At 30.3% G+C, this 16,285-nt stretch overlaps 2 protein-coding genes across 2 annotated transcripts in view; one reads left to right on the forward strand and one right to left on the reverse strand.

Moving 5' to 3' along the window:
- The window catches only part of LOC126908254 (uncharacterized), a 25,669-nt gene that overhangs the window by 5,302 nt on the left and 4,082 nt on the right, over positions 1-16,285 (reverse strand). The window lies entirely within an intron of this gene.
- The window catches only part of LOC126907789 (uncharacterized), a 3,725-nt gene continuing 1,787 nt past the window's right edge, over positions 14,348-16,285 (forward strand). The window contains exon 1 of the mRNA XM_050689386.1: positions 14,348-15,850. Within this exon, the coding sequence (XP_050545343.1) occupies positions 14,374-15,850 (1,477 nt within the window). The 5' untranslated portion in view covers positions 14,348-14,373. The remainder of the gene's footprint in view (positions 15,851-16,285) is intronic.

Here is a 16,285-nt window from a genome sequence, read left to right on the forward strand (position 1 = left end):
TTTTTTTTTTTTTTTTTTTTTTGTGTCTGTTACCACTTTTTCTCAGCTCTCACCGAACCGATTTCTTTCAATGATACGTCAATATATCACAAATTGTATCTAGTCGAAGACATTACCCTCAAAAATTCTCTCGTTCCCCGTAAATGGGGGAAACCTCCAAAAAAATTACGAATTTAAAAATCGCTAATTTTCGAAATTTTTTCAATTTTTTTTACTCAAATGTGCCGAAACTTTTTTAAAAATAAACATATCAATATAATTTTTTTTTTTTATAGATGCTTAATGTTTTTACCTATCATTTGATATATTTTTTTTGTAAATTTGACCCTTTATCTGCCCACAAGGGGGGATTTAAAATGACAACTTTTTCACAAAAAATTAACTTTTTCAACTTAACTTTTGAAAATGTTTCGGAAGGTCTGACACTTTTATATATATCTTAAATTGAAGCTAATGTAATGTTCTTTATTATGCAAAAAAAAAATTTCAGACTTTATTTTATCTTCACGGTGAAAATGGCTACCAAATGCTATTATTGTGTGAAAATCCTCGATTTTATTTTTTACATTTTTAACTTTATAATGCTATGACATATTTAAAAGTGTATGGATCAACATTATTTTTTAATAAGAAATAATATTTTTTAATAATCCCTTTTTCATTCGACATACTTTATCTTAATTAGGATATTAATAATGAACTAGCCGATAATGTAGCTTTTGGAATAGTCCACCAATTTTTTAAAATTAAACACTATCTAAAGATTTGCATCGAAGCGTTTTTTTTTGATAGNTATTTGCATCGTAGCGTTTTTTTTTGATAGTGATTTTAATCACTGTCAGATATCATTATACTTGATCCATCTATACCACGTCACCACTGTGCCGCGACCCCCCTGTGCTGGGTTTTTTAAAATTAAACACTATCTAAAGATTTGCATCGAAGCGTTTTTTCTTATGATAGTGATTTTAATCACTGTCAGATATCATTATACTTGATCCATCTATACCACGTCACTACTGTGTCGCGACCCCCCTGTGCTGGGTTGGGTTTTTTTAACTTAATAACGTTATAACTTTTTGGAAAATGTATGAATCAGTAAATTTTTTTTTATAGATGCTTGATGTCTTTACTTATCATTTGGTATATTTTTTTTATAAATATGACCCTTTATCTGCCCACAGGGGGGGATTTAAAATAACAATTTTTTCACAAAAAATTTACTTTTACACTTAACTTTTGAAAGTGTTCCGGAAAGTTTGACATTTCTATATATATCTTAAATTAAAGATAATATAATGTACTTTATTATGAACAAAAAACCCAGCACAGGGGGGTCGCGACACAGTGGTGACGTGGCATTGTTGGGTCAATTATAATTAAAATCACTATAATAAAAAACGCTTCGATGCAAATCTTTAGATAGTGTTTAGTTTTATAAAATTGGTTGATTATTCCAAAAGCTACATGATCTAATATTTCCTTATTAATATCCTGATTAAGATNAGCTACATGATCTAATATTTCCTTATTTATATCCTGATAAAGATAAAGTATGTCGAATAAAATAGGGATATAAATAATATTTCTCATAAAAATTGTATTGATGTAAAATGTAAAAAATAAAATCGATTATTTTCACACACAAAAATATCATTCGGTGGTCATTTTCATCATGAAGACAAAATAAAGTCCGAAATTTTTTTTTTCCTTAATAAAGTATATTATATTAGATTTAATTTAAGATATATATAAAAGTGTCAGACTTTCCGGAACATTTTAAAAATTTAAGTGGAAAAAATTAATTTTTTGTGAAAAAGTTGTCATTTTAAATCTCACCCGTGGGCAGGTAAAGGGTCAGATTTATAAAATAATATATCAAATGAAATGTAACGATATCATGCATCTATATAAAAAAATTTACTGATCCATACATTTTCCAAAAAGTTATAGCATTATTAAGTTAAAAATATAAAAAAGAATTTTTTTCAAAATACATATTTTTTTTATTAATTTAAGATAATATCTTTAATATATTATATATAAAAGTGTCAGTCTTTCCGGAACATATTCAAAAGTTGAGTTGAAATAGTTAATATTTATAAAAAAGTTACAATTTTGAAACCCTTCCTGTGGGCAGATAATGGGTCAGGTTTATAAAAAAAATATACCAAATAGTAACGATTTCATGCATCAAAAAAAAAAAAATCATATCGATTTAGTCATTTTTAAAAAAAATATGGCAATTCTAAGTAAAAAAAATTGAAAAAATGTCAAAAATTAACGATTTTTAAATTTTTAATTTTTTTGGAGTTTTCCCCCATTTACGGAGAACGAGAGAAATTTTTTCAATTTTTGAGGTTATGTCTTCGACTAGATTCGATTTGTGATCTTTTGACGTATCATTGAAAGAAATCGGTTCGGTGAGAGCTGAGAAAAAGTTGTAACAGACAAAAAAAAAACACATCATAGTAACATCAATATCTTCTCAGCTTGGCATCGAAGCTAATAAAATAATGATGTGAACATAAGCTGATTTAATTTTTCAACTTTTAAGCTACTAAGAATAAATAATTTATACCTAAATACTAATAACAAATAAGTTATAAATATTTTTTAAAATAAATATAAATTATAAACAATGTAAAATTTATTTTGTTTAAAATTAAAAACAATTCCTGCCTTTTTTTAGTCATATTTTATTACTATTATTTAGAGCACGCAAATAACAAATCCGGGACACTTTCAAATGTTTAGATGAAAAAATTAGTTTTTAAGTAAAAAAAATTGAAAAAGGAAACAGAACTTAAAAAATCGCTACTTGACACCAAAATTTTTTAATGTTTAAAATCCGAACAGGGATAGATATTTTTATTTTCAGAAAATCAAACCAAAAAGTTAAAAAAAATAAAGTATTTCAATGACTATTTGGGATTTTATCGTACAGTCAAGATGTTAGTGTAATAACTCTAAAATTGTTTAATATATTTCAATTAAAATTTAATTTTTAGATCTGTGGACTTTTTCAACCAAATAATTTCACTTTTCAATAATTTGTTATTCTCGACAATTTCTGAGACTATAAGTTATNATTTGTTATTCTCGATAATTTCTGAGACTATAAGTTATTTACTCAAATTTAGTCAACCAAAAGCCGGGTAGTCTAGCTGTTGTTATATTTCAAAAAATGAACGAAAACATTCTTGATATTATTAAAAAAATAAAAACATCGTATATCAAAATTGCCTATCCATGTCACTAAAATTTTTTTTTTATTATTATTTTAAAATGAAATCTATATTAAAAGACAGTAACTCTTCTAATTTTTTTATTACTTTAATTTATAAAGTTTTTGATTTTACTAGATACGTTACTATGGTTAAGATGAATAAATAAATACAATTTACAACCTTTACTTTTCACTTTCATAGCCAACTCTCCACACTACGTTCTCTGCTGTACTTAAGTAAACTAATATTTCGTTTCGCATTGTTTCTCTTATATCAATCATTCAAATAATGGCCCACAAAGTTGTACGTCAAACGATGGCTGTATTATTCATCATATTTGAACTTGTGATGCGTTTTAATGTGGACATCATTACTAATGTCATTATTCATTTTATCATTGTTATGTTTGCCATTAACATGGAAATTATAAAGAATAAGACGTCATCCAAAAAGCGTAAACCTTTGATTGATCCTCGAGACAAGGACCGTGTGTTACGTTTTGTCGGCAACTACTTGACTACCATGATCCATTTTCCTGAAAATCTGTGGACACTTTTCTACAAGTCGGGACAGTATCAGGAAATTTATAAGTATTCAGGACCTGATGTATTTGCTCATAGTCGAACCAAAATACGAGACAACATTGATTGTCAGTACTTCAGACATGCTGATCTGGAGATCGATTTGTGTAACATTCAAGAATATCCAGACTTGGTGTGGCTGGTTGACGTGTACGCCTCCATAAGACAACCTCGCCTTGAACGGCGGCCTAGGTTTTTTAATCAAACTTTTATGATTAAACGTGTAAAACCACATTGTTTTAAAGTACTTGCGACTACTATCAAGTACCACAAAACAGTTCGCACATAGTTGGGTAAACTCCGTTTAAATTGATCAATAATAAATCTACATACATTTACTTTATATTTTTTTTAGAGAAACGTATAATTGTGTTTTTTATTAGTGTCTGGCGATTGAATTTTTATTAAGAAATTTTCAGCTAATTGTAATTTATTTGAAACAATAACGCTTGATTTAAAATATTTTGTATTTTTTAGGAATTGAAAATTTAAACCATTAAACATGGATGTCATATGTCTGTGTTTAATTATACTTATTTGCCTCAATATTTTTCAATAATTAACAGATTTGATATGACTAGCAAAAGTAGCTTAAAATTTATGTTGTCTAAATAAAAACTTTAATTGGTTAGTTGACAAAAATACGTTATGATATAAAATATAAAAAAATTAAATATTTTGTTAATTTAATTTTATATACAATGTTCTAGGAATACACATGTCAAATTTGGAATAACGCAACAACAAAATAATCTCTGGTATACAACATATTAATGTAAGCAACATTCGAATGCTTACAAAATTATTTCTTTTATTGTTTTATGATTTTACTTTATTTGCAGTTTATCTTAAAGAATTTTGTTCTATACATTTTATATTATCTACTTTAATTGATTAAAATCATATAAATATAAATATCTATTTCTAATTGTTGATAATTAAATCTAATTATATACAAATATATTATTTTATTATTGTTTTATAAATAATTGACGTATTGTAAAGATAATGAAATTCAGTTTAGAAATAAAATAAAAAAGTTGAAAAAAAATTTAATTTTGTACACAATTATGTAAACATTTAAATCTATTCAATTATTGTCATTATTGTAGGAAAAATATAAACTTGTGCTATATATAAAAAACGGTAGCACAGTGGGGTCGAGGCACAGTGTAGACGAGGCATAGATGGGACAAGTATAGATGATATCTGACAGTGATTAAAATCATTATCATAAGAAACGCTTCGATGCAAATGTGTATATAGTGTTTCATTTAGAGAAATTGGTGGATTATTCTAAAAGCAACATCAACTCTTATTTCTTTAATTATATCCTGATTAGTAGTTATTTGATTTTAAAATATAATATACGAATAATTACTAATTATAATTATTAAATTTAGTATGAAATTGATATTCAATAATTTAATATTGTAATTTAAACGGAGAAATTATAAAAATAATAAAAAATTAAAAATCGTTATTTTTTTGCATTTTTATCGTAATAGTACACTTAAATAGAAATCATAGTAATCATTTCTAATTAATTTTTGGTATTTCAACGAAAGTAATGGGTTACCAGATTCCAAGAAAATTACTGGCGAAGGTCGAAAAATTTTTGCCGCATGCGAGCGTTTTAAAATTTCGACCATTTTCGAGAAAAACACTCGCTGACCCCAGCGTTTTACAACTTAATGTTTGAAATTTTCATCAGACCCGCCCAATGACATTCCTGAGATATGATAAAAAAATTAATTCAATCCGTTCATTTTTCACCGTTTTACGAGTTTATTATTATAATTAGAATATTAATAATTTTTGTGAATACCAGGGGTGTATTTAAGGGAGATACCCAGCGCTATCAATATTTTTTTAGGCAACTTCTAATAAATAAGAACCTAATGTCCTTTTTTTACATCCTTACTTTAATTTTTAACAAAAAAAATTCTATAACATGTTTAACAAAGTAAAAAATATTGAATACCTTCCTAAAATATTTTTTGAATAGGCGTAAAGGGAATACTTCATTAACAAACGTCAACCTTATACCTAATACATTTTACTCTATTCTCCTTTTGAATTTTCCTGATTTTAATAATAACATTTTTAATATATTTTTGTTACACTGATTCTGATGTAATATTTTTTCTGCAAAACATTTAGCGTGCCCGGCGTAGCCGGGTACCCCTACCGGAATCAGTGGCCTACTTATGATGAAGGCCCGAAGAGGATTACGCCTCTTACACCTCTTCTACCGACGAAAGGTTCCGGATCTGAGGCGAAGCCCAGTAATTGAAATAAATCAGTTGTAGGAAAAAAATGAATGTAGTATATAATATTATTGTTTACTTATAAATAGATAAAATAAGATATAGTATATTATTTGGAGTTAAGTGTGATACGACATAAGTCGCAAAAATGTGGTCGACACTGGTTTTGAGGGTAGAGACCCGTGGGCCGTTTATTAAATGAGCGACAACAGATTATGTTAACAAAAATAAGACAAACCGAAAAGATAAACACAGTAATAATAATCTTCGCATAATATCGCGGCACTTTCGCTGGCGTCGACGACGCGATGTCCGGTGTAATCCTTGGACGGCAAAATGGTTAGCAGCGTTGTAGGCGACGGTGCGCGGGTGCGGATCGGTTGATCGACGTTGTCGCTTTCACAACGGGAGGAAGACTCCCGCACCCTTTGCGGCGGGTCGTCGTCGGCCGTGCGGCATTTGCTGGACTTTGCACCGTAGCGTATAACACGCGGTGTTGGTCAGTCAAATACTCATAGTAGGGCGACGGCTGATAAAGGTGGCACGAGTCGCGGGGCATCGTGTATTACGAAGCGACGCGGGCCGTGTCAAATACCCCCCCGCCAAGCCGCCGGTCTACTTAATGACGGCTGGGAAGGCAATCGCGTATAGCAGTGAATGCCGGCAAACTCACGTTGTCTGTGGGTGATCTAAGGGGTGAGTGCGTGTATTCCATTTCCATGGGTTTCTCCGCTGGTCGCTGTTTCACCGCTGCTAATTTGGATGTTGCTACCGGTACTGTATTGTTGCTGCTGCTGTGCTGTTGCTACCGTTTTTGTTATTGCCGCTACTGTGTTGTTGCTGCTGTTATTGTTGTTGCCGCTACTGTGTTGTTTCTGCTGTTATTGTTGTTGCCGCTACTTTGTTGTTAAAAACGATGTCTCCTCCATGTTTGATGCTAAGGGTGGTGGTGTCAGCCTCTGTTCTCGGGCTGGCACTAGTAAAGTGAGTTGCGCGGGCGTGTTTGTGCGGCAGTACTCAGGTGGTTAGCGGTTCGAACGGGGAGCGTTGAAACGGTTTGTTCGCCGGCAGTATTAATTGCCATAAGCGGGTGGCCGTTCCTGCCGTATTCCCCTCCCCCACGGTGGCCAACATATCGTTGGCCCGACTCGCGCTATAGTCGTTTAACACGGGGACATTTGTTTTCTCGGCCGTATGATTGATTTTTTTAAAGACCTTGAGGACCGCATTGTGCCCCTNGTGTGACAAGTATTTTGAATAATCTTATGGTCCTCATTGTTGATGACGGGTGTGGTGGTGGTGAAGTGTGGTGCTACAGCGTGTCCACTATAATGACAGTGGGGGTGTTGGTGAAGTTTTTGTGAAAGTACTGTGGTTGATAGTAAGATTATTTAAAATAGTGTCATTTTGATCGAAGAAAGCGCATCCGTTTTTGTTACCGACGATGATTGACCGTGCGATTTGGTCGGCGCGCTGATAGTTCGATATTGTTTTGAGCGGAATTGTGTTTGTTTGCAAAACTCGGGTGGTATATGACTTTTGCGCTTGTGAGTCAAGTAATGCCGTCACAAAACCCCGCGGGCATCGTGTATAACGAAGCGACGCGGGCCGTGTCAAGTGAGAAAAAGATTATGGAATTTATGTACCCCATACTCGTAAACATTATTTGTGCCTATGATGTTATGTGTAAGTGTAAACGCGTTATGTACAATTTTCATACGGAGAAAAAAAATTATGTGGTTTTTCTTATTCTTAATTTTGCGTTGCTATTAATAGATACACAGAGTTTATTGTCAATTATGACTATATGAACAGATGTGCTTTAAGTATGATAGTAAGACACATTGATGTTGAATAACATTTATAATAAAACCAATTGACAATACAGAAAACATATCTGTCGTTAAGTCATAGTCAGGGCTCGGGACTTTTAGCATTTGCTTGAAAATGCTTTTTTTGCTATTTTTGATGATTTTTAAAAAAAAACGCATATTTTAAATTTTTTCTGCTTTTTTTGTTGATTTAAAAATAACAAATGGTTGTTTCTTGTTTCTTGTTTCTTGATTATCAAAAAAATCTTACTTAATAATTTTATCTCGGTTCTTATAATATCTTAAACAATAGTATTAATCAATAATTGATGAATAAAATAACACAATTCGATTTAGTTTACAATTTAACACATTAGAACAGGCTAGAGTAAGGGTTTGCTCTGCCTTTTTATAATATTTTGTACCCCAAAAACTCATCATTGTGATATTCTAACAGTGTAACTGTTTATTGATATGTAAGCATAAAATACAGAAATTATCATAGATGAATAGAATATATAAATCTTTTTGACATTTTATGAATAACATCAACATAGTTTTTTAGGGTTAGGGTTGATACAATGCATTTAAATATTATAATCATAATAAAAACGATGACAAAAATAATTTATAGGAAGAATCTTAACTGTCTATTAATTGATTTATGATTGAATCGTGTATATTATAATATCGCAACCCTAGATCTAAACTGTTGTAACTCAAAAAACCTCTTTTTTCACAATTCAAGAAAAACTGATATGAAACCTGCATGCTGTCATTCAAGTAAACTGTCTTCTAGCGCTTTCTATTGGAAACCATCAAGATATAGTTACTACGGTTTTATTCTCATTTAGGTAATAGAATCAGAAATCCTAAAATGAACATTATCTCAAAAATCTCATTTTTGAGTTACAATCGTTTAGATCTAGGGGTGCGATATAACTAAACAGTATGCGTTTGTTGACTTTTTCTCTTAAATGTTTATTTAAATTTTTTGTTTAAAAAGGATTATGTCCTTCTAAGACTATAATGTATAAATATCCCATGTTATGGTAGTGACGAGTATATTACGACACTTAGAAGTCTGATTTTTAGCTTCGATGCGAAGCTGAGAAGGTATTAATTTTACTATGAATATATTCTTTTTTTTTTTTGTGTCTGTTACCACTTTTTCTCAGCTCTCACCGAACCGATTTCTTTCAATGATACGTCAAAAGATCACAAATCGTATCTAGTTGAAGACATTACCCTCAAAAATTGAAAAAATTTACCTCGTTCCCCGTAAATGGGGGAAATCTTCAATAAAAATTACAAATTTAAAAATCGCTAATTTTCGACATTTTTTCAATTTTTTTAATTAAAACTGCCATAACTTTTTCAAAAATGAACAAATCAATATAATTTCACAAAAAATTAACTTTTTCAACTTAACTTTTGAAAGTGTTCCGAAAGTCTGACACTTTTATATATATATCTTAAATTAAAGCTAATGTAATATGAATAATCAAAGGAAAAAAAAATGTTGGACTTTATTTTATCTTCATGGTTTAATACAGGGAGGGTTCAAAACATAAAATACATATAGAAAGTAGAATTTTTCCAACTTAATTTTTGAAAGTATTCCAGAAAGGCTGACTCTTATATATATATTTTAAATTAAAGCTTATGCAATATACTTTAATTTGAAAAAAAAAATTTGACATCTGGATTTGTCTTCATGGTGAAAATGACTACCGTATTCAAAAGTATGCTATTTTTGTGTTAAAATTCTGGGTTTTGTTTTAAACGTTGTCACTGTTTAAACATTATTTTCATATTGACAGTTATTGTTCAATGACGTGCGATGCGTTTCAAAAAACAGACTCTCACGCTACCTATCGTGAATTTTGAGAAAAGTAGTGAGATTGCACCTAGTAAACACGGTAAACTATTTCCAAATACAATACGTGCATTGATTTGCGGACCGTCAAATTGTGGNATAAACTTTTTCCAAATACAATACGTGCATTGATTTGCGGACCGTTAAATTGTGGAAAAACAAACTTGATGTTTACTCTACTGACCGATATCAACGGACTTCGATTTGAAAATGTTTACGTTTACTCGAAATCGTTGCATCAGTGCAAGTATTAACTACTCGTGGATGTTTTACGCGACATCCAAGGAGTGCAGTTGTTTACCTATGAAACCGGGGACGATGTACCGTCGGTGGACAACATCTTGCCCAATTCCGTTTTTATTTTTTTTGAAATACGTATTGAGAAAAGGACATATGAATGAGAGTGATAAATAATAAATGCCTTATCTAATTTCTTATCAAGGTATTAATGCCAAGTTTGTAATGTATACACATTATCATCATATGTATACACAGTAATCATGAAAAGATAGCGTTTTCTTCTGTCCTTTTCTCAATACGTATTTCAATGTTTAATACCGTAAAATAATACATGAAAATTCAAATTTTCACAAACTTCAAAACGCTACAGAATATTTACTACTCAATATTAATAAGATATTTTTTTACTAAAATTTTTCTTAAATTCTACTCTACAAAATAGCTATCTTAGATTTTTTTTTTACATTTTATTTAAAATTTAAAAATAATTAATATTTTTAATAAAATGTAAAAAAATTAATTATTGAGATATAGCTATAGACCTAACGTATAACTCTTATTTAAAAAAAAAATCAGCTAAAAATATTAACTGGATCAAAAGTTATTTAAATTGTCAGTGAGTGGTGGGCCACCCTGTATACTAATGTACAATATAATTAAAGAAACGATGATCTGAATGTTATTTTAGATGGAATATACACTAATCTAGATAAATTTATACAAGGTTTTTAATAAATTGCTCACAAAATAATTTTTAAATTATTTTCGTATATTTTTAGTTACATATTATTTTTTAATTATTAGATATATTTCTTTTTAAATTTTATTATGTCTTGTAAGGGTGTCTACTTTGTTTTTAAGTTTCTTTAAATTTTAACATAACTTTATTCGATTATTATATATAAAAGTTCCAAATTATCGAGTTAATATACTCGTATAATAAATGTAGAATTACAAATATATGTAGCTAATTGGTTTATATCATGTAGCGTTTATTGGAAAATCTTATAAAATCGTCGCCATAACGACAAACGGCGACAAACAGTCGCATATCTTCCGTCGCGTTAGGGTATTTTGTTAGTAATTTTGGAGTTAAAGTTCCTCAGGCCTATGTTCCAAAATAAAATATTCGAACAATGTATCCCTGACGAGAACGGCTTGAAACTGGACAATATCAAGAAGTAATAGTCGGTGTATCCGCTTTGAATCGCTGACCAAGAGCGACAGAATCATTTTTATCTGTTGAAAATCGGCGACTGAAACGAATCCCATTACGCGTACATTACCGAAGCTCGTGCGCATCCAAAGTACTCAAATCATGTTCTCGTATACACTTGCGAAAAAGTGGTCTGTGACTTGCGCTGGGGACTTTAACACAATGTATGCTTTAGCAGATCGACATGGCGACGAACTGATGTCGACTTTATTGTTTTCGTTCGCCAACAACAGAACCACCACGACAACAAATAAAAAACGAGATAAAAAATGTCAGCAAAATTATATGATCCTAGTGGCAGTACTAACATTAATTGCTAATTGAACATTTCCGGAAGAAATCAAATAAAATAAAATCTTTATTCTCATTATATTCACAATTATAAAAATAAAAAAATATAATCCAAAAATACTATTATATGTAAAAATTTAAATTTATTTTTTATATTTTTATAAACCCAATTAATATATTATTTATTTTTATAACTTTATATTTTTAAAAAGAATAATGATAATCATTAGTATATTAAGTATTATATCATTTTATTGTCTAATTATTAAATTAATTATAATACACTTTCATACATTTTATATTAATCACTAATTATATTTTAATTTATAACATTTTAATCATTTTTGTTTACCCACAAATTTATTATTATAAGACATAATTATCGTCGAATTATTAATTATTATTAAATCAAATCAATTGTATATAATTTATAACATTTATATTAATCACTAACTTTAGTTTACTTTATAACATTTTAATTACATATTTATTAAAATAGTTTTATCGCACATTTATTATTATTATACTTTTATAACCATTATACATGTATTTTTACTCAACATTATACTTATTTTATACTATTATCACTAAATCAATATTTGTATATAGATTTATATAAGATACTAGCACTATTATTACTTTTATTTTATTACATTTACACCATATTTTATTATTATATTATACATTAATATTATATCATTAAAATTTTATTTTATATGTATTGTCATACAAAGCGCGAGGACGTGCTCAATTTCGATTTGGGTACATATTTGTAATAGATATTTGCACTTATAATTTTATTTTATTTATATTTTTATAATGATGATTTTTCTAATAAACCACATTATCATGGGAGATGAGAGATATAAAACACCAATACACATATGAAACATTAACTCAAATTAATAGAATAATAGATTGCGCATAGGTCTTTTAAAGTTTACTTGACTAGCCAATGAGAAGCATTGTGCCATTAAAACATTAATTCTCCCCTCATAAAATAGGCCTACCCTTGAAAGTCTGGAGGGCCGTAGAAGCCTACTTAAGGTTTCTTCCGGCCTCTTGGTATTCATGTGTTCTCTGTGCTTTTGTGAATTATTTGCCAACCCACAGCAAAGCCTAATCCCCATCTCCACGTGATGCAACCTAGGCAACGGATCTCAGAATGGGATCCGGTTAACGGGGAAGACCACGTCGTGTTGTAACTCAGCTCTTGATTAATTTCGGTCTTGACCTTCCCTAAAGGGCCCGATTACCACCATCTCCATCATCAGGATTTTGCACGAAGCTGAGTGACAATCGGGCTTTGAAACGGTAGAGAAGTCTTGGGATTAGGCCCACCGGTGACGTTCACCTTGGAGGCCGTCGACCGCTTCACTTTTTTAGTCCCTTTGAGTTTCACCACTTCTGTTCACAAGGGAGCGGTAGCGGTGACTATCGCAGGCAACTGCTGTACACCAGCGTTGAAGGATGGCGAAGGCGCTACGAAGTCCATTTTGGGATTCTACTCCCTTTGCCTCCCCTTCTTGCCACTTTACCTTTTTCGCTTCCGGGCCGCGAGGACTATTGACGGTTCACCCATAGCCAGAACAGGACTGTCACTCGGCACAGGCATTGTGTAGACGACTGTTGCAGTGGGTACACAGATGTGTCCCATCAATAACCCGTCTGGAACGACACGTCCTATTTAGTCGCCGGATCCCCGGCATCAACGATCAGCGACTACTGCTCCAGGGATCGGGTCAGTTGCAGATCAGCAAGGGCTCTCACGTTTTCTATGAAAGCCTTTGCCATATTAACTACCCGCCTGTGTGGAGCATACACCTTCAACTGGAAGGCTTTTCTGGCGCCTCCGGAGAGATGGCCGTTGTCATAACCGATACAGTATCCAAACATTCCAGTTTCAATGGTCCCCCTGCTATCTCGCTGGTGAAAGTGGCCTGGTCATCACAACTTGCTGCAATAACAGTACGAGCCCCTTGGTTGGCAGCAATAGCTTGCCTCAACACTCCTACATTTGTCGTGTATTCGCTTGATAACGACACTTGGTGGGTACCCCCCACACCAAGAGCCAGCACGGGGCATCCAAATTCCCAGATGTAGTAACTTTCGTGCCACTTTACTCCATTGGCCATGTATTATAATTGTGAGGAGTCGCCCTTATAGACTATTCCTCCGGTCAGTTAGCGGTTAACTTCACTGGTTGGGTAACAATATATATCCGTTCGCACCCAAACGCTACATATATATCTACAGAATTAACGAGCTTTTGGTGGACTCAGTGTCCACGACCACTTATTGGTCAGTCCAAATTAATAGGCTGTTCTTCTATCCATAACAAGAGGACGCATCCAATTCCCCGAGCTAGGAAAGCTACACTCGTGGAGACATTTCGTAGCCCCGTAGAGCCCGATCACTTAGTCATTGTAGCGAAGCGCAACGGTACCATTTTCACCTATCTAAGCTAAAAAAAAATTTGTCAAAATTAATTAACTTTTCTATGCAAAAGGCTAGCGTAGTTAAAAGAACATGATATTTTGGTGTTAAAATTGTTTTCCTCAACTATGGACTATAGTAAACATATTTAGTAATTTATATAACTGTGGAACTAAATTTTCATTTATTAAAGCCATCAATATTGAAAATGATTGTAATATGATAAATTTATGCGTGACTTGAAAGCACTTAAACAAATAGCGACATAAATCAACTGTTTATCATATGGTAAATAATTAAAAATAAAAAATTATTTAAAAATATATGAAATGACATCTAAAAGTATAGGAAAATACTTAAAGTAATTTTTATTTATTAGTATTAATATTCTATTAGTCTTTATGTTAATATGACAAAAAATGATACTTATAAAAATCATATCATTATTCCACATTCATTTTACGCTTGGATTACCCTTTTATATATTACAGTGCAATTTTATGATGTATATGTTAAATTATTTTAATCATAACAATCGATATTTAATTGAAATGAGTGAAAATATAAAAAAATATGATGTGTTTAGTTTAAGCAAGTATGGCGACGCAATAAAAAGTCATGGCGAAATCATACTAGTAATGTTGGATGTTTTAAGAGAAGCTAATAAAACATTATACTCAACAGAATTGATGTCAGTAAATTTATACTTAAATAACGTATCCGAATATATAGATTTTTATGCTAGAAATGATGCTGGCATATATGATTTGTCAGATCAAACATCAAGTATACTTAAAGGTTACAAGATGGTTCATGATTTTTTTTTGGAACAGTTTAAGACGATGATGTCAAAGTATTGCAAAAATGTGATATATGACCAAATATTTATTTATTGCCCTGATTACAACAAATCAGGAGAATATACTCCCGAAATTATTCAATATGTTGCAAAAAAACTTAAAAATCGATTAATACAAACTGATAAACAACAAAACGATATGGATGATAATATAAAAAACTTAGAATATAGTGAAGTATATACTTTTTTTAATAAAGCTATTGAAAGGTCTAAATATTGGGAATTTTTACCAAAAAAATTAATATTTTATGACTTAATGACCAGAAATTGTGAAATTTTTGAAAAAGAAATAATGAGAAATTCTCAGGATAAACAATATCCATTGTTAATAAACGGACGAAATGATAATGTCTTAGATATAATTCGATTTGCACCACTTGCAATAAAATGTAAAGATAAAAGTAGCTTGACCCTTTTTGATATATTTAGATATATCAAGTATACTTTGTATAGGAAAGATATAGAATTATTTCATACACTAATATTTACAGCAACATTTCGTCCTATTGCTATACTTGTAAGATTCTTTATCAGAGTTCTTAGTTCATCAACATACATTTATAATTTTCATAGTAACCATAAAAAACCTTTAAAATTCTATAAAAATATTATTTCTGTTGGTGAGAGAATAATTGAATGTTTTCAACAGTTTGTAAATATGAATCTGTTTGGTGATGGTCCAAATGAAGTTTTTTTTTCATTTTCAAAAAAAACTTCTGAATGCCTTAATAATTTTATTAATAAAAATAAATCGAATCTCAAATTATCAATTATGGAATTGATGCAGGCGTTGAAATCATTTTTGTATAAAAACAAAATTGAATTTATTGATTTATCTGTGCTCATTACAAAGGACATTACAAAGGACATTATCAACAATTATTTTAATGAATTGGTAGAGAACCTGAAACAAGTAGAAGAATATCTAGTAAAATTAAATAGTCAAAAGGAATTTTTTAAAGTCACCATAAAAACTTTTAATATTAATCACATGTTGGATATAAAATACACACATGTTTTTAATAGATTTATAATAAGTAAGTAAATTTTATTATAATTTTATTTAATTATTTTTCTTATATATTCTACACTTAAATATTGTATTTGATATACAGGGTGATTTTTTTATCATAACCCACTCAATTACTTACAGAATAATAATAATTAAAAATTTTTTTTTATTACTATCTTTAGTTACACATTATTCTTGAATTATTAACTATGTAATACTTTTTAAGTTCATCCCTTATGCCTGGTAAGGGTGTCAACTTTATTTTTTTAAATGGTAACACATATTTTGAATTTTATAAAATGTTTGAGTTTTTAATTTAATAACAAATGTCATTTGAATTTTTAATATAACTTTATTCGTTTATTAGATATAAACATTTAAAGTTTCAATTTTTTGAGTTAATATATATGTATAATACACTAGGGATTAAAATTACAGGTAGCTAATTGGTTTTTTATGA

Source organism: Daktulosphaira vitifoliae, unplaced genomic scaffold (genome assembly GCF_025091365.1).
Source record: "Daktulosphaira vitifoliae isolate Bord-2020 unplaced genomic scaffold, ASM2509136v1 Scaffold_5, whole genome shotgun sequence".
NCBI lineage: Eukaryota > Metazoa > Arthropoda > Insecta > Hemiptera > Phylloxeridae > Daktulosphaira > Daktulosphaira vitifoliae.